At 41.8% G+C, this 23,244-nt stretch overlaps 1 protein-coding gene across 5 annotated transcripts in view; it reads left to right on the top strand.

Moving 5' to 3' along the window:
* Positions 1 to 23,244, top strand: part of PCSK5 (proprotein convertase subtilisin/kexin type 5) — a 455,881-nt gene that overhangs the window by 79,885 nt on the left and 352,752 nt on the right. For all 5 annotated transcript variants that reach the window (XR_006820794.1, XM_046022868.1, XM_046022867.1 and 2 more), the window contains exon 3: positions 6,478 to 6,591. Coding sequence is in view for 4 of the 5 variants with exons in the window: in XM_046022868.1 (XP_045878824.1) it covers positions 6,478 to 6,591 (114 nt within the window). In the remaining variant the exon portion in view is untranslated. The remainder of the gene's footprint in view (positions 1 to 6,477; positions 6,592 to 23,244) is intronic.

Raw genomic sequence — 23,244 nt, 5'->3', positions numbered from 1 at the left:
ATACTCACCATGTTAAAACATTATACAGAGATGTTTTTTGAGATGTTTTTTATATACTATTTTTCTCAGGTCTTCAAAAAAATATGTTGTAATTCACACATTCGGTCACATTTGAGATCATTGGACTATATGATAGTAATCAACCAATACAATGTGTGTGTGTGTGTGTGTGTGTGTGTGTGTGTGTGTCTGTATATAGACATAAATACATATTTGGTGGGCAGCAAAGCAAAGTTTATTGCACGATAATATGAAGCTCCTGAAGAGGGAGGGGCCCTGAAAGGGTTGCCCCCAATGGAACTTACTAACTCAAAAAGAAATTTTAAGTTGTTTTTGTAGATAACATATTCACATAGTACAAAGGTAACAAAGTATTAAAGGGCATGTAGTAAAGGTTTCCCTCCTATACCGAGGGGTTTTGTGTGTCATTACCAGAGCAATGTAAAGACTGTAATGTTCTTTACAGACCATGTCTTTCTTTTCTTTTTTTTTTTTTTTTAAGATTTTATTTCACAGACAGATCACAAGTAGGCAGAGAGGCAGGCAGAGAGAAAGGGAAGCAGGCTCCCTGCTGAGCAGAGAGCCAGTGTGGTTGGGATCATGACCTGAGACCAAGGCAGAGGCTTTAACCCACTGAGCTACCCAGGTGCCCCTGTGTCTTTCTTTTCATTTCAAGTTGTATCATGGAGACTGCTCTCTATCAGTACATAACTTAGTTACATCGTCTTTTCAGGTTGCATTGTACTCCCTTGTATTGCTATGTCACGATTGATTCATCTCTTTCAATATACATTCAGGTTGTTTACAACTTGCACTTATTACTAACAGCGCTTTAGTAAATAGCCTTGCATATTTACATGTGTAAATAAATATGTAGGATAAATTCCTAAAAGTAGAATGAGTTCTTGTAAAAATTTTTTTAGATATTGTCCAATTACATTCCAAAGACCTAGACAGATTTACATTCCCATCATCATTACATGAGCATGATTGTTATATCATGCCCTTGCTAGTAGGATGTTATTTCTTTATACTGTTTTATCAGAAAGGTAGAAAAGTGATTATCTTGGTGTGGTTTTCATTTACTTTTGTCTTTATCTGCATGAGGCTAGGCATATTTTTATATGTTTAAGAAACTATCTTTTCAGAGATTACTGTACTCCTATCCTTTGCTTGTTTTCCTCCTGAATTTTTGTCTTACTGATTGCAAAAACTCTTTATTTATGACAGAAATAGCCTTTTGTCTGTAGTAGGGGCTGGAAACTCTCCCCGTTTGTCTTTTCGGAGATTACTGTGTTCCTATCCTTTGCCTGTGTTCCTACTGAATTTTTCTCTTATTGATTGTAGAAACTCTATATATTAGGAAAATCACCTTTTGTCTGCAGTAGGAGCTAGAAACACTTCCTGTTTGTCATCTGCCTCGCTTTTGAGGGTTTTTTTTTTGCCATGCCACATTTATTTTTTTACGTTTTTAAATGTATCAGTTTTTCTCAATCACTTTTTTTGATGTGTATTATACTTCGACAAGCATCTTGCACTCTGAGATGATTTTTTCTAAATCTCCCATGTTTCTCAGGATACTTTTATGGTTTTATTTGCTTACTTTTACATTTAAATATCATTCATTTGGAATTAGTCCTGATGTAAGATGGTAGCATGATTTCAATTTTTATTTTATTTTTTCCCCAGTTGGTTGTTGTTGCAACATCACTTATGAAGTAATCTGTTTCTCCCCACATGATTTAGGATAGCACCCTTATCATATACTGTATTTTCATATATTTGGGGTCAATTTCTTGACTTTCCATTCCATTAAAATCTGTTGATGTTTGCTACCAGTGTAAGTTTTAATCATTAGTTTTAATATATTTTCATATCTAAAGGGCTAACTCCTCCCTACTACAAGGCACATTTTTAAAGTGACAACTTTTTAAAAAATTTTCAACCTTATTGAGTTATAATCAACATAGAAAACTGTAAGGCATTTAAAGTGTATATTGTACTGATTATATATGTGATCATATATGTATATAAATAAATATACATATATTTATATATATAAAATGTAAGGATTTCCTCCATCTAGTTAATTGAACTTTATCACCATATATGTGTGTGTCTGTGTATATAGACAAATAATTTTTTTTTTTTTTTTTTTTGGTGAGAACATTTAGGTTCTACTTCCTTAGCAGATTTCAATTATAGGATCCAGTGTTATCAACTATCATCACCATTCTATTCAATCTTCAGTCACACATTAGATCCTGGAGACATTACTCCCCTTCCTGTTGAATGTTTGTACCCTTTTACCAACCTGCTCCTGTTTCTCCCACCCCTCAACCTCTGGCAAATCCCTTTCCTACCCTTTCTACAAGTCTGGCTTTTTTTTTTTTTTTTTTTTTTTTTTTGTAAGACTCTTCATATAAATTGTGCCATGCAGTATTTTGTCTTTTTTTGTGCTATCACAATTTGTTTTCCAAGTATATTTATATAATAACTTCCATAATCTGTATTCCCAGAACTTTTTTATCCTATTTCAGAAAGTTGTTAAGTTGCAAAATAATGGGATAGGAGCTCAACTGAGATGGTTGAGGGGAGGTTACGTTTCCCAGAATGATCATTTAATTTGCTTTGCTTGGCACATGAAATCTGATGAAAGAGAACCCCTTTCAACAAAGAGTCTAGTGAGGCGAATGCCCCCTGTTCACTTGGGTCATATGGGGAGGAGAGCTTTATTGGTAGAGGGAGGGAGTGTCCTTAAAACCATGGAGCGCACGATTGTTGAAGTTCATGGAGGATAGCTGTGGTTTTTATGGTCTGGATTATCTGTAGTTCCTTAATATACAAGAAATAGAACCTTCCAGAGTTAAACCAGTGGGGGAAAGCACACAGTTTTCATATTTCCCGGGCTGGCCCTAGTTTTATGAAAATGAATTTCTAGGCATCTTTTCTATGCATTGGGGCTTCTTGGCAAAAAGCAAAATCTGTGTAATGCATTACCTCCGAGCTTTTTCTTAAAGGGCTCAAGGACAGACATATGGATAATGGCTTAAAAATAGAAAGCTAGTCTTTCCAGTCCTAGAAATCTTCCGATCCAGGAGGTGCTTTTCCCACTTCCCAAAATATGTAGGGCCATATACTTATACTCATAAAGCACCAAGACAAAATACATGATATCTGACACTAAAAAACAACAACAACAACAAAAACCACTGTACTTTTCCTGACTATTTCAGCCCTGTGATCAGACGGAGTGACTTGTAGTCAGATCTAGATGCCCACGTGCATGCCACCTTCCAGCCGCCAAGCCTGTAACTAAGCCCTTTTGTTTGGTTAAATTACAGAAGGGCTGCTGTTCTGCGAGATATTTTGTTCTATTTTTGAACCTGCAGTTCATCTCGGAAAATGGCTGTCACTTGGTTTTCTCACATACTTACCCCACATTTGTCTGTGTGTACGTGTGTGCTTCCGGGAGCACCGACTTCCAGGGTTGTTGCCGAAACGATGATACACAGAGAGACGCACCCCTCCCCCCCCCTCCCCCAGCCCAGCGTAGACTCGTTCTGCTCTCCAGCACTCTGTTTGAGATGACACCCCGGGATTTGACACTTTCTGGTTTAGGTACACATCTAGGTGGCGATTCAGAATTTATGGCGGCTCCGTTAGGAAAAGCCACTGCCAACGTAGGAGTAGTTGGGAAAGCATTCCGTCTAAACAGATCTGCAGTCGTCTTTTACCGCGCGTGCAAACATGTACGAGTTGAATCTCAGCTGGGATACGCCTCAGACGGCAACATAAGGATTGCACGTAGACTCGCCTGGTCAAAATTTTCACAAATGCTCTAATTAATAGAGCGATGAGTGTCATTCATGACGATAACTGCATTTTTACGAAGTGGAGAATTGTGGAATATTTGCTAAATTTTTTTTTAAGATTGATTGATTGATTGATTTGACAGAGTGAGATCACAAGTAGGCAGAGAGGCAGGTAGAGAGAGAGAGGGAAGCAAAGCTCCACGCTGAGCAGAGAGCCCTATGCGGGGCTCGATCCCAGGACACAGATCCTGACCGGAGCTGAAGGCAGAGGCTTAACCCACCGAGCCACCCAGGAATATTCGCTAAATCTTTCTTGGTAAAATGTTAAGTCCTTCAAAGCCGAAGACTATTTTTGTTCATCTTCATATTCCCAGCACAGTGTCAGTAAAGAATAGACACTTAATGCTCATTGAATGAGTAAGTGGGCGAATGAAACTCCTTCCATAGCAAGATTATTTGAAAGGAAGAGATTACAATGTTTCCTGGAAATAGAAAAAGCGCATGCATGCCCATGCTTGCCGCTCCACTTTGAGAAAGAAATTGATTTTTTCCCCCTGTATTTTTAGAAGCCTGGTCACTTAAACATTACCCTCTTCATTGAGAAAAAATTTTACACGCATTGTTAATGCCACATTAGTCTCGATGTGATTTCTAAAGAGCAGTCTCTCGAGTCCAAGAAAAAAAGAGATCCCTCTTTGCTTCCCTGACAACTGTGGTCCAGTGATTCAAAGAAAGATACACAATCCCTTCTCCCCGGTGTGCACAGGTGTGTGTCTTGGGGGTGGTGGTGTGGAAAATGGTTCAGTGCCAGGGAGTCACTTAATTCATATTAATTAAAACAGGAGCAGAAGCAGCTTTCATTTTCTAGAATATTATTCTTCATTTATTGGCTTTTTTGCTGTCCTGATAATGTTGCCTAAATTACCTGTTGCGGAAGGCACAGATGATGCTTAGCTGCGATCCTAATCATAAATGGATTTTTTATTTATTTAGGAGGCCGTGTAATTCCATTTGCTTTGTTAGTGCTATAACTAGGAATTGGCTATTTAAATTCGTCTTGCGTACCAGAAGTCTCTTTGAATATGTTTCCCGATATGAGAATCTGAGGAATTTATTAGCTTGGCTTTTGGCCTTAGTACCTTGTGTCGAGCAGTGCATTTCGAGCCTGCTAATCAGTGCCTTAGTAGCCCTTCTCCTCCAGCGATCTTTAATCAAGTGGGCAAAAGTGGTTTGGAGACTACTCAATGGATGGATGTGGAATCGCTAGTGCATTACAAAATCTCCCTGCCCTCAATTTTTAATCCCTTTGTGTAGAGGAGGGATAAATGGTGGAACAGAACATTTTACAGTATTGTGGCTAAAATAGGAGCGATCGAACAAAGGAGAACTTAGAAACAAATTATAGAAGGCCACCAGGGCTGATAGGTCATTTCAGAGGTACCAGTCAAAATAGAATATGCTTGGGGCGCCTGGGTGGTTCAGTCAGTTAAACCTCTGCCTTTGGCTCAGGTCATGATCCCAGGGTCCTATTATCGAGTCCCACATCAGGCTTCTTGCTCAGTGGGGGCAGAGGAGCCTGCTTCTCCCTCTCCTTCTGCCTGCCTCTCCCCCTGCTTGTGCTCTTTCCTCTCTCTTTCTGACAAAGAAATAAATAAAATCTTAACAAAACAAACAAAAAAAGAACATGCTTAGTTTTATGTTGCCATAGTAATGACCTGTTTTTAAATAAGTGGCCCCATACGTAGCCCTAACATTTAGGTTATAATTCGGTATTAAACTCAGAAGTGCCCAATTGCTTTGCTTCAGCCAAATTTGTGGCTAAATATTCTGACTTGCTCAAGGGTGGTAGGTTTGAATTTGAGCTGGCACGGAGCCTTTGGCTCAGGCAATTGAGTGATTTCTCCAATTTTGTGCCAGAGACGGTCTAGGGCTTTGGTGGTCTAATTCCCCAAATATTGCTGTTTACACCACACCATGTTGTAGAAAGCCATTTCTTTAAAAAAAAAACAAAAAAAAAAACGATCCTAGAGCATTTGATCCCAGGATAGGTTTAAAATTTTGTGTAATCCCAGAACATTTAAAAAAAAAAAAATGTGTGTAGTATAAGGCAAAGGTCATAAACTGTGGCCATTGGGCCACATCCAGGCTGTCCTTTGCTTCTCTATGTAAACTTACTGGAACGTTGTCTCACCTGTTCATTTATGTGTGTCTGTGGTGTAGGACAGCAGGAGGAGTAGTTACAGCAGAGATCCTATGACCTGCAAAGCCTAAAGCATTTCTGACCTGGACCTTTCTAGAAAAAGTATATCGATCCTTCATAGAAGATAAGGGCAAAAAAAAAAAATGAGTATAAAAATTAACACAATCAATTTGCAACAAATTTTGAATAAAATACACTTTCCAAAGAAGCTAAGAAGTTAGCATGTTGTTGAGAGATGGGGATGATCTGTCATTAAAGACTAGAAAGTTGACCTGCATTGAAAATAAAGGCGAACGAGGTCTCCGGAGACTCGGAGCCCCTAGACTGAGCATCGAGCTGCCGGCCCGAAGTCTGTGACTTGAACAGCCTTGGCTCAGGAGGGGACCTGCCCCCGACTGTCATTTGTGTTGTGCTGACCCTGGTGGAACTTGAACACTCACCACATGTCCTTCTTCTTGGCAGGTGGAGTGGATCCAACAGCAAGTAGTAAAAAAACGGACGAAGAGGGATTATGACTTCAGTCGTGCCCAGCCGACTTACTTCAACGATCCCAAGTGGCCGAGCATGTGGTATATGGTGAGGCCTGGCCTGGGGTGGTGTTGTGCAGGGGACATCGTTGGGGTCTGGGAGGACACAGAAGCAGTGCGTGGGGATGTTTTCCTGTTTCCAGACCCGCCACGTGAGATTGCTTGATGGCTCGTGCTGTTTTCTGGATCTTTTTGCAACTTAGCTCTTTGGTTCTAAGGAGAAAGAGATGGGATTTGGAACTTACAGAACTTCTGTTTGAGAGCTTACTCTGTGTGGCTTTCTAAATCTGAGCCAGGGGATAGAAGGATATACCAAGGTGCAGACAGACACCCTTAGCCTTACCAACAATCCCGTTCCGCTCTGATACCCGTTTTCTCTGCCTTGAAACCAGGTGGGTAGTGGATACTGGCTCCTTGGATTTATTGAAATGACCTTGTCTGTAAGTAGCAGATTCCTGACTTAGGTCATCTGATAGGTGCCTGCTCACTGGAGGTAATATCATTGATAAAAGCTAGCGAGAATAATATTTTAAACTAAGGATAAAATGAGTTGGAAAGTGAGTGTTCAGTGGTTCAAGCAAAAACTATCACTAAGGGGAATGTCCCTAAGTGTGGGGAATAGCAGTCTGCCTGTCCACTTGACCTTGCCTCCTTTGAAGACCTACGTATTTAGTCTCGGGGTTTTATGGTCATGATCACTGAGAACTGTTACTTCTTCATGAAATCCCCATGTCTCCAGTTTGCGCTGTAATCTACAAAGATACCTTTATCTTTTGTGGAAGTCTTGATTGCTCATTATTGCCAGGGGTTTTTCCCCTCATGTATTTTATTTTTTGCAGTCCTGTCTCTCCTTCCCTGCAAATCCATAGCATTGTGTGAACCTGTCTTATGCTTTCCTGCCTTCACCCTTTCCATTCCGTCTGCTTGGGGGGCTCTTCCTGCCCTTCCTCACCGCCTTAGCAGGCACTGGCCCATTCTTCAGGACACATGCCCGAGGCCCACTGCTTCCAGTCTCTGTTGTCCTCCCCTGTCTGCTCTTTCCTTCCTCCGCTGTCCTGGGCCTTCTGCTCTGCTACACATGGCTTCCTTCCCTTGGCTCTTTGTTTCCCCAGCTGTCAATATTTTAATCGTACTCCTCTGTTACACTGGGTGACGGCTGGGGTCTCCTTCCCCCAGAGAACCTGACCCAGCACCTGGCAATGCCAGGAATTTGTGCTTATTGTGAGATGGTAGTGAAAGTGGTCGGCTTCTCCCCGTTTCCCTTTTCTCACTCTTACCTAGAAGTGGAGGGTTGTGGAAACATTTTGGACCCAAAGAGAATTTTAACATAGAAGACTCTTTGAGGCATAACAGAAAAAAACAGAGGAGAAAAAGAGAGAGAGTTCCCTAAAGCTAAGTTCAAAGGGAGGTGGGACTCCAAATAGCCTTTGAGTAGAAATCACCTGAGGGGACAGTAAGACACTTGACAGCTCGTTAGCTCCAACACCAAGGAAGGGTGTGCCACATGGGAAGGCATTAGAATGAGTATTGCCAGGAACTAAGGAGCCTTGTCCAGGCTGACAAAATGATAAGAGTGCAGCGGGATTAAGAGGCAGGATGGAAGCGAAGTCCCTGTCCACCTCTGCTCATCAGGCCAGGGAGAGGCAGACCGGCCTCGCCTTCCATTTCTTCTTGCAAGAAAGAGCCAGACGGGATGTTTGCACGTGTCCCACTAGATGGTTCACGAGGACGGCAGCTTTCCCTGACCCTCTCATCACTCCAGAAGGGCAGCCTGGGATCCGGTAGGAACCATGGTCAAGGCATAACGTGCTGATCAGCCCACAGAGTGAAATCTCTACCCACCCCCCAAGAACCATTGCTCTTTCTTTGGAAGTATGAGAAAAGGTTGAGGGAAGAGCTTTTGCCTGGGCGTTTAAAATGTTGGGTGTTTTTCGACACCTATTTGATAATTCACGTAGGTCACATTTTTATGGAGCCCTTCCTGTGTGCCAGGCAGATGTGCTCGTACTTTGAGTTGTTTGTAATGCAGTGTGAACAAAAGTTTGTGTATGAATATTGGTCGTTTTCAGAGTGAGGAATCGGTAGCTCCTGAAATTTAGACAACTTGCCTAAAATCACACAACCTGAAAGTGGTAGAGCAGAGCTGCCAGACCTTTAGGCAGGTGGACGGTGTCTGTGGGATGGACGCGGTCTCCTGCCCTCACCCTCTGTTACTGACGAGCACTATCAGAAGAAAGACCCTCTGTTCCAGCCTTCCAGGAACCTCTATCCATAGAGAAATGGCTAACATTCAAGGCAGAAGGGTGTGGGTGCCATGGCAGGTGGACAAAGTCTCTTGGAACAACTCAAGGGTTAAAAAATTTCCTATTAAGTAGTTGCTTTTCCCTTAACAAAAGGGATGGGAAATCAATCCCACACACAGATAAACCTTAAGTTTATCTGTTGGGAGTAAGAGGACAGAATGAGAACTAGAACTTCAAGTTCACCAACCTGGATGCAGACCCCCATTGCTTCACCTACTGTGTCCATGAGTGAATCACTTTAACTCGCCTCAACTATAAAATAAGAATATGTGGTTCTTACGTATTGGTTAGCTATCGCTGTGTAACAAATCACAGAACGTAGTTTTTGAAACAATCGCCTCATGGGTTCTGCAGGTCAGGCACTCAGACAGGGCCCAGCAGTGATGGCTTCTCTTTCTGGGGTGTCTGGGGCTTGAGCTGGATGACTCAAAGGCTTGGCCACCGCTGGAGGATTCACTCGCGAGTGGCCTAGTTATTGGCCTCACCACAGGGCAGGCCCAGTGTCCTCTTGAGGTGGCGCTGGCTTCCCCCAGGGCAGGTAATCCGAGAGGTCATGTTAGAAGTGGTGACGCCTTCTTTCATCTAAGCTCAGAAGTCGCAGACTGTTTCTTCTGGAATTTTCTATCAGTCGCATGTGCCAGCTCTGACTCAGTGTGTGAGGGGAGTGTGTGGTGAGGGCGTGTATGCTAGGAGGTGTGAGGACTGTTTGGGAAGCTGGTCACCACAATTAAATGAAGAGAAGCCCTTAGCACAGTGCCTCTTTGGACACTAGAAAACCATCAATAAATCTTAACTGCTATTACTCTCCGACCTTTTAATGTAAGACATGCTGTTTCCTTTTGTCTGTTGTTTAAACGGCTGCTAGTCCAGGAAGCGGGGGATCCTATGTCCAATGGGAACTCTTCAGAGATTCTGGTGACCTATCAGTGACCCAGCTGAGGCAAGGTGCTGATTTTCTCCTTCCTTTCTCTGAGCCCTGGGCCCTGCTGCCGTGTTTCCGAGGGCTGCTTGGCGAGCCTCCATAGGGTCCTGCCTTCTACTCATTAGCCTGGGCCCGGACCTGTCATTCTATATTTATCACAGGAGAGTGGAGATTAAAGAATGGCATGAAGTGTGCCTGAGTGTCTCTTTTAATTAATTTAAAAGCTTTGCCCCTGTTGCTCCTCCCCTTGGAAACCAGTATGTGAAACCATTATGTCTGGCCTTGGGGCTTGGGCAATTTATGCAGGGAAGTGCACTTCTGCGTCTATAGGAGTTGGTTACGGAGGAGACGGTGGCTATATAATTACTCTCTGTCCTGAAACGCCGTGCTCAGGCTTCCCGGAGTTGGGAGGGCCCGACTCATGCTCGCCGGACTTCCTTCTGTACCACTCTTTGTCTGGCAAAGGGGACAAGCCCTGAGGATTGAGAAAAACAGGATTTGTGCTTCCTATGGTCAGTAAAGCTGGAGAGGAATAGATAAGCCCAAAGGAAAGCTTGCTGGGCAAAGCACCCCTTCCAGAAATTTCTCTGGGGTCATGTACATACATGCAACCTCTGCTCCTTGGGCTTGGAGCTATAATTCTTGCTTATCGGTCTGCTACTTCCTTTGGAAGAAACTAAAACTTCCTGAGTAGCTTGTTCAAACCTATCCAAGCTTGGGGGCCCCCAATCAGAGATCCTTGATGTTTTCGGGAGTAGGGCTCCAGTGGTGGGATTTCATCGACACTCACTCAGGACGGAGACGCGCGGTAGCTAGGTCAGAATGCTGTGTTACTCAGTGTCCTGAGTCTGGTTTGTAGGAAGTGCTCAATAAATGCTGAGCAAATCAACAGTTGAGTAAACTGAACTAAAAGCAAATCTTTGATGGTCTCCACAGTAGGGAAAATAATGGCTCATACTTATTGAGTGCTTAGTATGTGTTAAGCATGTTGCCAAACCTTTGCATGTAGCATCTTACCGCCAGTGTTCCAGTGAGCTAGGGATGAGTACTGTCCTTATTTCACAGCTGAGGAAATTAAAGAAGAGACAAATTAAGTAATGTGTCCAAAGTCACCCTATTTACCAGGGATAGGCCCTGGTATTCAAACCCTCTGACCATAGAGGCTAGACTTCTAACCTTGACATCCAGTTTGCACACTGGCAAGGGTCAGAATCATCTGGAAGGATTGCTGTCCACCTCTCTCACACCCTCTAGCCCAGATCTGGAAATTTGTGTCTCTAACAGATTCCCAATCTTTGCTGATGTTAGAGTCCCGGGACCCCTTTGAGACCCCTTTGAGACCTCTCCCCTACCTCAAACATGAGTGTTATATGAACACAGCCGGCTTCTGTCTTCCCATCCTCAGTTGGGGTAAGGAGGGGTTTTCAAACTTAGGGGACATTTTAAAGCACACTTGGTCAATTCAACTTGTTTTTTCTTGATCTTCTACTTTTTTTGTACAACATTTTCTATTTGGGAAGCCGGCAGCTTTAAAATGAGAAGATACTTTTACTTTGCTGGCACTGATTGAAAATACTCTTGGCTTATATATTCTTTCAAGATGCTCCACAGACAAAGGTTATCTGACAGGAAAGGTCGTGAAGATCTGGCCAGGTCTTTGGGAATTCAGTTTAACAGAATATCTATCTATCCATCTATCTGTGATTTTATTTATTTGTCAGAGAGAGCACGCAAATGCACAAGCAGGGGGAGTGGCCAGCAGAGGGAGAAGCAGGCTCCCTTCTGAGCAAGGAGCTCAGTTGGGGACTCGATCCCAGGACCCCCGGGATCATGACCTGAGCCAAGGCAGACACTTAACTGACTGAGCCGCCCAGGCACCCGAGAAATGCTTTTAATGTACCCATTTGGTATAATGGATCATTTTGATCCTACTAAAGAAAATTCAGTGGGGCTCTAGAGACAACAGGCTAAGTAAGTTTGCCCCCCTCGGGAGTCTAGAAATGCCTATCAAACCCATCCAGGGGGTTAAGTATTTTTTAACTTATTGTAAAATATTTCTGATACGCAGAAATTGTAAAGAATGTGCCTTATCACCCATTCCCGAACTAAGGACTAGAACATGATACTGTTGAAGCCCCTTGTGAGCTGGGTCCTAATAGCTTCCCTTCGCCCCCCACGGAGTGAGCGCAGATGCTTGATTTGAAGTACATGGGGGAGATGCCCCTTGTGGGCAGCTGCTTCTCTCTGTGGGAAGAAGATTCAATTTGCAGCAGATTAGCATTATTGGAAATCATCCTAAAACACCCATTCGTGGATAGAATTCGACACTTGGGCTCTTGACGAGCAGTCCCCAGAAGACCACCTTTCCTTGAAACTTGGGTGAAAAATTAAGTTTGATAGAAAAGGTCTTTGGTTCATTTTTGTCATGTAAATATTTTATTATGTCAAGAAATTGATGTTGCATTGTATGATATCTCTTGTCTGACTTATGGAACTATTAATCTGAAAAGAAAATTAAAAAAAAAGAACTAGTAATGATTTTAGACAAGCCCATAGTAAATAACTTAAATTTTTATTTTTTATTTTTATTTATTTATTTGCTTCTGCTTTGTGGAAGGCAGGCTCAGTTCAAAAGAGACAAGTAAAGAAGGGCTTGTGAAATCTTGCTCTTTGACTCTCAGACTCCAGTCGTTAGTATGACTGATATTCTGAACTCATCATGTTAGTTAGCACAGTAGAATTTTCTGTGATGACTCTAGGGTGGCCTATTTAATATGCATTTTTCAAGCCAGGCTCACTTTTTTGATGTACCACCTCAAGATTTCCTGAAAGCTTGCTGGGTGGCTTTTCTGAGGCAGGGGGCGGGGGGAGGGCGATTATATTTGTCGATCAGCAGAGTGAAAATTAGCTGAGTTTGACTATGCATGTGGGGCAGATCTGCCAAAAATGATGAACTAGCTAGGATAGTAATTGTGAAAAATGATTTTAAGCCACATGATTCGTTCTCAGCCAACTGGATGGTATTCAGTACTCCAAGAGTTTGGGACATTGCTGTTTCTGTGGTTGGCACACATTTTCCTAATGATTTATACTGTCATTTGACTCTAATAAAATCTGGTGGAGTTTGTGGCATTATTGTCCTGGCAGCTTGGAAATCATCCTTTTAAAACACCCCATTTAGCGGGTTTAATTGAAAATGCAACATGGTGCAGATCGGCGACCATGTGGTGCGTCTTGCTGCAAACAGGAGGTCTTCTGAGAAAGGACGAACTCCAGCCAAGCAACAAATGAGGTCCTGATAGGAACTAGTGGGGGCTGCAACACAATTTTGGTACACTTAAAGTTATTTCTGACTCGCTCTGTGGCCTACAAAAAGGTATTTTAGATCAAACTTAGCCCATCTGAAAAAATGAGCCACGTGGACGAGATCTGTTGTCTTCCGTTCATTCGTGCTTAAACGTCCTCCAGTTCCACATGGCAAATTCAGCTGGCTCCTGGGTGAAGGGAGACCACACACCACCCATGGGCCCATGTCTTGATTTAGAGCTCGGATGAATCCCATGAACTCCCAGCTGTTCAGACGATGCCTTGGTTTCCATGATGACTTCAGATTCACTATGTCCCCTGTGTTGGGGGTTCCGCAAGACCACCCCAGGTTTGGTGATTCATGAGGAAGACTCTTATGATTCAGCATATAGTCTCACTGATGGCTGTAATTTATTTCAGTGAAAGGGTACAACACAGAATCAGCAAAAAAAAAAAAAAAAAAGCCACATGGAGCAAAGTCCAGAGGAAACCAAGCCTAAGCTTCCAAGAGACTTACTTCAGTGGAGTCATCCAGGAAGCACTTAATTCCTCCAGCAATGAATTGTGACATGACGTGTGAGATGTTGCCTACCACAGAAACTCATTAGGAATTCATGTTGAGGGTTTTTTATTGGGGTGGTTGTATAGAACCCAGCACCTCCCATGTACCCAAATTCCATGTTCTCAGAAGGTATGTAGCGTAGACCATATTGTTTGCATAAACACTTCAGGCATGATGAAACATTTTGTTGAAGGAGCAGAGAGAACTCTACCCAAATCCAAGTTCCCAGATGCCAGCCAAGGATATTTAAGGGGCCAAGCACATAAGTGGATGGGTCGAAGAGTAGCTCCAGCTTTTTTAAAACTGTGTTTGGGTGCCTGGGTGGTTCAGTGGGTTAAAGCCTCTGCCTTCGGCTCAGGTCATGATCTCAGGGTCCTGGCATCGAGCCCCACATTGGGCTCTCTGCTCTGCAGGGAGCCTGCTTCCGCCTCTCTCTCTGCCTGCCTCTCTGCCTACTTGTGATCTCTCTTTCTGTCAAATAAATAAAATCTTTAAAAAAAATTTATAAAACTTTGTGTTCATTGAACAAATAAGCTAACACTAAAGAAAAAGACTCCTAAGTATTCCTTCCGAAAAAGCCACCTAAATCCCCAGTTTGGTCTGTACTTATTTTACAGACTGGAAAATCCAGCTGAATCAAAGTTCTTGTAGTTATTCATTCATTGACTCATTGATTCAGTCATTCCTATTTAGCAGAGATACACTTTCCTCCCAACACTTAAAATAATTCCAACACCAAGGATAAAATGGTAAATAAGGTGACCACTTTAATGCCTTCTTTAATGAAGAGTAAGTGCAATGTTTTATGGGTAGAAATTTGGATTTTTTTACTTGGCCTTATCAATTGATGGTAGTCTGTGGAGACTGCCGTAGCAGAACTCTGTTGCTTCCTTATTATCGTGACGATTGTGAGGACTTCATGTGATGTCACCATCCCCCGTGATGGTTATGATGGAAGTCCCTCTATTAGGAATAGGCAGTTAACCTATAGTCAATTCATCTGAGCTCAAAGTGCTTCTAGAAGAAGAGGCCAGTAATTGATCATGATCCACTTGGAAAACAAAACAAAATGCTTCAGCTAATATTCATTCTTGGCAGGTGCAAAATATGACAATCTTGATGAATTTCCTTGAGTAAGTTAGAACTTAGCCTGTGCTGGTCACTTATCTTCTCCGCTTTATTTTCGAAGAGTAAAAATCCGTTTGTAGTCCAGTCCTGTGGGCCCCACTCTGAGGTGTTGAAGGGTCTGTTCACAGAAACAAAGTTGTGTTTATCAAGATTTTAGGCAAACCCTTTCTTTAATTAGTAACTCATTTTCTGTTAGAGAGCAGATAGCCACCGACCCTTGAGCTCACCTAATCTGTGGTTGTCTTCTTAACAGGTTGAAGACAGCTTCTTTTATCAAACTGTTTTCTCTGGATACCTCACTTCTCATTTACTTTTCACCCCCTGATAGAGCTCATTCCAGTGATTAAAGCATACTTTTGGCCTATTTTACTCCTCTCTCTGCCAATAAGTAGGATTCTCTTATTAAGTACTCAATAAATGTTGTTAAAAGTGAGGAGAGGGTCAGCGGTTCAGCCTTCTTCTGAATTTTCCAAATTCATAGGACAGAGTTGACTTTTCCTAAAAGATGATGATGATGCCTTCAAATGTCCTGTGTTGAGCAGTCAAATGCTACAATTATCTGAGGCATCTGGAATGCTGTTTTCCTTCATTTTGGTTAGCAGTGAACTTGGCCTGGAAATCAGTAGAGTAAAAGAAATGATTCTTAGCATTGCAGGGATGAGAAGAATCAAAATGCCCTAGCTGCCTGGGGAAGAGGAAAGTAATAACTGTCTTCAAATAGAATACACATGCACATCAATGTGATTTTTCCAGTTTCTCAAGTGTGAGAAAATCCTGGGTAGACTGTCTCAGCCGATGAGATGGGATTCTGGGCTAGCAGTGGATAATCCAATATGGATATGGTAGGCGCCGAGAGACTCACTGCCCAACAGATGAAGGCAAATCACAGGGAGAGAGGTAGATTGAACCCAGAAATTCCAGAAAGAGGATTTGATTACTTAATCGCCTCGGTCAGAGTCAAAATTTGGTTCTAATGCAAAGCTCTTCTTCGGGACGGGAAAGGACCTGGACCAAGGAAAGAATGCGTTCAATGATTAATCTTTCCATGATTAAAAGGAGAAGAACCTGGTAGATAATTTCTTCCTTTATGCTAAGAAAAAAAAAGTCAGTTTGGATTGTGTCTATTCAAATCCTTAGTATAAAATTTACAGGATAGTTTTTAACGACTACTTGGAAGAAATGTAGCTTTTTTTTTTTTTTTGGTCTTTTTTAGTTTCCTGGTGAGTCGAATTTTGACCCTGTAAAAACCCTACTGGGATGGAAGTTCTCATCTAAACAGACTAAATTAGCACGTCTGAAGTAAAGAAAATTATGCCCAGGTAGCTCAGGATTGAGTTCGTTTAATGATCTCTTTGCGTGGTTTCCGGAAACTGAGTTAAATTAGTGTTTCAAAGCCTGATGTTTGGGATTGTTACCTAGTGATAGAGAAACCATTTTTATTTTTCAGGGAACTAAAAGAAATTCACCAGGACTCTCAGCAGTCATAAGTTAAGCATAGCAGGGCTACGTAAATGTGGTCTTAGATCATTCCTGTTCTGCTGAAATGTTTTATATGCCTGTTCTCATTTTTCTTCCATGTCTATGCCCTGAATCCCAGGCCCTTCTGCTTCACATCTGTGCACACGACCTACATAAGTGCACAGAAACCAGTGCTGTGCGTGTTTTTGCAATTAGGAGTCTGAGTCAGGTGGTCTTTAAGAAGATGTGGGGGTGGGGAGGGGAGTTCATAGACCACCACGTTGGAATGAGTCTGAAAAATAATTTCATGCAATCCCTCAGCTCATGTCCAATACCTGCTTTGTATATGTTCACTATCCAGAAGTGTACTCTCCTCAGCTAGCCCTTTCTTCCCATAATGAACAATTTAGTTCAAAAACACTTCCTTGCACTTGATCAGAAACTGATGTCCCTGTCCCTTTACACACTCCTAAACTCCAGGTCGAAATTTCAGGTTGTGGATCACATCTGATTCCTAGTTCCCCAGCTTTCACTGCAAACATTACAGATACTTGGTGGAAATTGAAAGCAAAAGTGGAGAGTATAATATAATGAACACCGTGTCCCCATCACCAGTTGCAATGATGATCAACTCAAGACCAATGTCCATTCATTTATTGCTCCCTCTACTTGATTATCTTAGAGCAATTCATACACTTCATTTCATCCCTGAATATTACAGCATGTATCTCTATAAGATAATGGCCGCTTTTTCCCACAATACAATCATCCTATCATTATCACTTTTAACAATAATTTCTTCATGTTCTCAAACACCCCATCTGTTTCAAATTTTCTCTGTTGCCTCCTAAGTTTTTGCTCTGTAATTTGTTGGAGTCAGGATCCATATAGGGCTCATGCCTTGTGAGGGGTTGGTATTTCTCCTAAATTTCTTTGATTCTAGTTTGATTCTAGTTTACCTCCATTTTGAAAATTGGGGGGTGGGGGAGTTAGAATGTAGGTTATTTAGAGCACGGTGTGGCCGAGATTTTGCTGATTGCGTTTTTGTGGGGTCCTTTTAGCATGTTCTGTTGCTAATCTTACCCCTAACTTGCTAGGTAGTAAGAGGGAGGTAAAGGCTTGATCAGATTCAAGTTCAGATTTATTTCTGAGAGCGTGAACGTGAGACTGAGCATTACCTCATTGGTGTGTGTGCTCCCTCAGCAGGTGCAGGGTGTCTGCCTGTGATCTTAGCAGCGCTGTCGCCTAGATCCTTCTGTTCTTTCTTCGGGTTTGCAAAATCGTGATCTTCCCTTTCCGTGATCCCTTCTTCACTTAATTGGCTACAGTGCTTTAATAGAGCGGGATGACTCCTCAATTCTTTGGCATCATGACATATAGTTCCTACAGTTCTTTCATTATTGGATGACTTTCCTAGTGTTCACTGAAAGCTACCAGTAAGTTTTGTTTTTTTTTTTTTGTTTTTTTTTTTAGTTTCATCACAAATGTGAGGATATAAATATATTTCATGGGTTTTATTTCATTGACATTATAAACCTTGTTCTTGCTGAAGGTGGCCCATCTTTGGTCAGTGAGAGTCCATCAAGTTAGCTCCTAGCTCCTTTTGACATGACCCCAGTATTCTTTTTCTGAGGTATGACAAGCTGTTCCATACTTGTCTTATGTATTTCCTGTTCTAGTCATGGAATCAACTGTTTCTCCAAAGGAACCTCTTGCTGCCCCCTTTTCTTATTTTTTATTTTATTTTTTTAAGATTTTGTTTATCTGAGAGAGCATGAAAGTGAAAGAGATCACAGAGGGAGAGGGAGAAGCAGGCTCCCCTCTGAGCAGGGAGCCCAATTCGGGGCTTGATCCCAAGATTCTGGGATCATGACCTGAGCCAAAGGCAGACTTAACCGACTAAGCTGCCCAGGTGCCCTACCTTTTTTTAATTAAATGGATATTTAGAGACCACAAGATGAGTTCTGAGATTCTCACTAAGAAATGTGCATTTTTATGTGTAAAACATACCCTGAGTTTATACAGATATTTCTGATTTGAAAGCCATTCTACAGAGTTTATTTACCCCCATGAGTCTTACATCTGTATCTTTTCCTGGGCTGACAATTCTGTTCTCCGTGACGCCAACTGAATTCCCCACTGCTTTAAATCTATTCTACCATCGTAGTAGTTATTTTTTTTTATTAACATGTTTTAGTTTATTTCACATTCTGTCTTGCCATTGGAAGACTAAGAAATATTACAAAGACATGCATTTCTCTAGCTTGTACAGGCAATAGATGGAGAGGAGTAAAACCATCTGTTCCAGCAACCTGATGTCTGGGAATTAATATTCTATTTTGAAGGAATGAAATTAACTTTACTATGTCTATGCACAATAGCGTATAATTATTTCCCCTAATGTGCCTACTTTAGAAAAGAGTATATTAAACTTGCCATTCTTTATTAGTTTGAAAGAGGAAGTAAAACAGGACTAGAAACATTTCTAATTGTAGAAGTTTGTCCAAGGAAATGAAAGATTAAAGAGATCCGTAGTGATCAAACCTGATTCAATCTGGACAAGAAAAAGGGAATGTGCAATGAACAAATCATTTAAACTGTTGTACACACTAATGAACATTGAATTAGTTCTCTCCTCCCAGGACTTAAGAACGGGGAGTTACCACAGACCGTTCAATAAAAGCATTAATTCAATGTGTAACAGAAGGGAAAATGAAGGAAGGGAACAGGAAAAGTAATTCCCACAGAAAAAAGTAAATTGGTAATGATTTTATTCATTCAACATCTATTGAGCTCCTCCTATGTATCAGACATAATTCAACCTGCGGGGGATACAGGTATGAAAAGATTGTGTGCTCTGCTCTGTGGCCAAGTCATCAGCAGACTAAGCAATCACTAAATTTCTGTGCTAATAGTATAGGACGGGCACAGACGAATACTGTGGTGATCCCTCCAAGTATATTTAAGCTCTTTGATATTGAGCTACAATCTTTCATTTCAGTACCTAGGTCTCAAATTTCTAGTGTGGAAATGAAGTGATTGAGATTAAGTGCTGGTACATGATAGGATTTCTTTTTCAGGCAAATGAATAATTGCACGGTCATTATAAACCTTGTTTCTGATGGAACCCAACTTTTACGGGTGGCTAATATTTATCTCCAAAGTCAAGTGGTCTGGAACACACTGGTCTGAACAAACTTAAAAATGTTTCTTTACTGCAGGACTTCTCAGAGCCTTTATTAGCCTAAGACATTTTGTGAGTTGGTAAGAGAGGGATGTATATGTAAATAAATAGTTGTTTCTCTAATTTATTTGTCCCACGAAAATATTTATATATATATATATATTTTTTTTAAAGATTTTATTTATTTATTTGACAGAGAGAGATCACAAGTAGGCAGAGAGGCAGGCAGAGAGAGAGGAGGAAGCAGGCTCCCCACGGAGCAGAGAGCCCGATGCGGGGCTCGATCCCAGGACCCTGAGATCATGACCCGAGCCGAAGGCAGCGGCTTAATCCACTGAGCCACCCAGGCGCCCCTATATATATTTTTTAAAGATTTTATTTATTTGACAGAGAGAGAGAGATCACAAGTAGGCAGAGACAGGCAGAGAGAAGGAAGCAGGCTCCCTGCTGCGCAGAGATCCCTACGTGGGGTTCGATCCCAGGACCCTGAGATCATGACCTGAGCCAAAGGCAGAGGCTTTAACCCACTGAGCCACCCAGGTGCCCCCCCCCACGAAAATATATTTTAATGAAATGTTTCATTCGATATTGTTTAAACTGTAAGTTATCAGAAAATTCAGTCCAGGCTGAGGGAAGGAAAAGTAATAGAAAAGAAGGAATTGATGGGCTCCTGTAACTGCAGACTGGCACGCCTCCCTTAATCCAGGAGATAAAGCTGCTATCTAGGACTCTGGTTCTTCCTGCCACTCCGTGTAGCTCTGCTCTCTCCACTTGTTGGTTTCATTCTCCACCAAGCTTTCTGCTCCTGGTTCCAAGTTAGCTGTCAGTAACTTAGTTCAGATCTACTGCAACAATGAGAGCTTTTGCTCTGATAATTCTGAGAGAAGTTCTTGGGGGCACACACCTTCTTGTCCATCTCTCCTTCCCTCCTCCCTCCCTTTCCTAGTCTATTCTTGTTTTCTGAGCAGTTAGCCTCATCCGCTTTGTGTCAACATGGACACCTTTGGGACACCTTTGGGACAACGTGACTTAGAGGGAGAGCAGAAACTAAACAGCAAGGATAACAATGTGACGCTCTAGAAACGAGGTCTCTCCACCATGTCCAAAATCATGGGACATAAGTGGGCATCCTTGTCATGCATGTTCCATGCCCAAGTGAAGGCAGCTGTTGATACAAATCCCTCACCCAACAGCTTAAAGAAGAGACAGCTGGCATGCCTCCTCAGCTAGGGCGCAGCGTCTGAGGGCAGTGGGTGGTCTGTGGGACACTTGGCATCACAGCCAACTTGGCTCCTGGTGCTGCCAGATGCCAGCTGCCTCTCCCTAGATCATCTCGAAGTCTGTCATTATGGAAGGAACTCCTTGCTTTATGCCCTTTGGGGCTTCACAATTTAAAAAAAAAAAAAATTGTGCCTGTAGTACTTTCTCACCAGTGGTTCATTTTGATAAATTTGAAAGCTACACATAAGTTGAATGACTAGTAAGAATGTGTACATTTCATTCACCTTGATTTTTACCAGAAGTTAACATTCTGTCTCTCTTCATACACACACGCACACACACTCACATGCACACACACACACATTTTCCCTGAATTCTGAAAGTTGCAGACATTATAAAAATATACCCCTTAATATTTCAAAGAGCCTTTCCTAAGACTACTTTTCCATATAACCACAATATCATTCTTCTCACTTCTATGAAAGTGATCTTACCCAATTTACTATCTTCAGATCTCCCCAGTGGTCACAAAATATATTTTTGTCAATCTATTCCTTTTGTTCCAGAACTTAGAATCCTATATTCCCATTATTCATTCCATGTCTTTATTTCTTGTAATCTAGAAGGTTCCCCTCCCTTTATTGGGGGTGGGGAGTGGTCTTTCATACCGATGGTTTTGATGAGTCCCTGTTTGTGGTTGTAGAATAAGTCACACTTTGGATTTGTTTGGTTTTGGGTTTTTTGTTTTGTTTTGTTTTTCTGTTTTTCAGGACAACAGGGAGGCTTGACCATTTTTGGTACAAAAATGATCCAGGTGAAATTATACCCTTTTCAGTGCTTCATGTCAGAAGGGTAGAAGTCCTATTTTTGGTGGTGGTAAATTTATTTACTTGGTTGGTCGAGGTCTCTGCTAGATTTCGCCATTGTAAATGTATATTTTGTCTCTTTAATCACAATTTTGGGCAGTACTCTTTCAGGTCTTGTGCATATCATGTTGCCAGTCAACTTCTCCCTGAGACTTTAACATCCACTGAAGATTCCTGCCTAAATTGATCACTAGGTCAGCGGTTGCAAGATGAGGCTTTTCTAATTCTATAACCCCTTTTTCATTACTCTTCCTTTTCAATATTGTTAGGAGCGCATGGATTCTTTCTTTTTTTTTTTTTTTAAGGATTTTATTTATTTATTTGATAGACAGAGAAGCAGGCAGAGAGAGAGAGAGGGAGAAGCAGGCTCCTTGCTGAGCGGGGAGCCCAACACGGGGCTCGATCTCAGGACCCTGAGATCATGACCTGAACGGAGGCAGAGGCTTTAACCCAATCTAATCTATTAACCTAATTTAATCTAGGTGCCCCGGATTCTTTCTAAATATAATGACTCATTACTGACATGATTTCTTTGGGTTCTTAAAGTGTGCTAAGTTTGAGGAGTGGGAGACTTTTCACATTGACTCCTGTGTCGTTTTAGGAAGTCCCCACTCCGTTTGTAGCGCTTTCTTCCTCTGGAATGGAACAACAAAATGTTCACTTTGTATTTTCTGTACCTCCGACCTGGAGAGACCCATTTCTTCAAGTAGATGGTTTCTCTCAGTGAGGAATGGTATTTTAAAGTCCAGATTTTGGTAGTAAGGGGGTCCTTCATTCTAGGCCCCTTATCAATGGATAGGGCCTAGAGATCAGTATCTGGACTGTCCTCATTTCATTCACCCCAGGCTTAATCCAGTAGCACACGTGGACCCACTGTGAGCCGATTTCAGATTCTGTCCCCTCCCTCCCGCAGTGAGAATTCTGATTCTCATCAGTATAATAAATGTACACAGAAATGGTACTGAAATGATTACCGATACCACTGCCAACTTAGGTAAAATTCAAGATTTCTTTTTGTTGTTAGAATAAATCCCACAGAAACAACACAGTCAGGCTACCGGAATCAAAAGTTGCTTGAATAAATACTTTTCTCCTCTATGATTTGATCATTAATTTGATATATAGCTAGGTTAATCTGTTTTCCATTTTAGAGCTCTCTCCCCCATCTTCATATATTTAATTTTATTTCTTTTCTTTCGGAATTTGTAAGACATATGGTTCAAAGTAAAATGCATAGGATACTATACATGCATTTTTTTCTTTTTGCTTTTATCAACTCATGTACCCAAGCAATCACTCCGTATTAGTTCATAGAGATCTGTTTCGTTTCCTTCCAGCTGTGTTGCAGAGGAGTTACCGTAATTATTTAACTAGACATCAATGAATGCAGTTCAGTTCTTTGCAATATTTCGTTTTTATAAGTAACTCCATACTGGGTAACCTTGCGTGTAAGTTATGAGAGTTTTATTTTCAGAGTACATTCCTAGTTGTGGGAGTGCTCAGTCAAAAGGCAGAAGCAAGGGCGCCTGGTGGCTCAGTCGGTTAAGCATCTGCCTTTGGCTCAGGTCATAGTCCCAGGGTGCTGGGATCGAGCCCCACATCGGACTCTCTGCTCCTCAGGAAGCCTGCTTCTCCCTCTCCCACTCCCCCTGTTTGTGTCCCCTCTCTTGCTATCTCCCTCTGTGTCAAATAAGTAAATAAAATCTTAAAAAAAGGGCAGAAGCAAAGGTTAGAGTTGGCCTAACCAGCTCC

Source organism: Meles meles, chromosome 11, assembly GCF_922984935.1.
Source record: "Meles meles chromosome 11, mMelMel3.1 paternal haplotype, whole genome shotgun sequence".
In the NCBI taxonomy this organism is placed as follows: Eukaryota; Metazoa; Chordata; class Mammalia; order Carnivora; family Mustelidae; genus Meles; species Meles meles.
The sequence above is the reverse complement of the archived record's forward strand: the minus strand, read 5'-3'. Positions and strand labels throughout refer to the sequence as shown.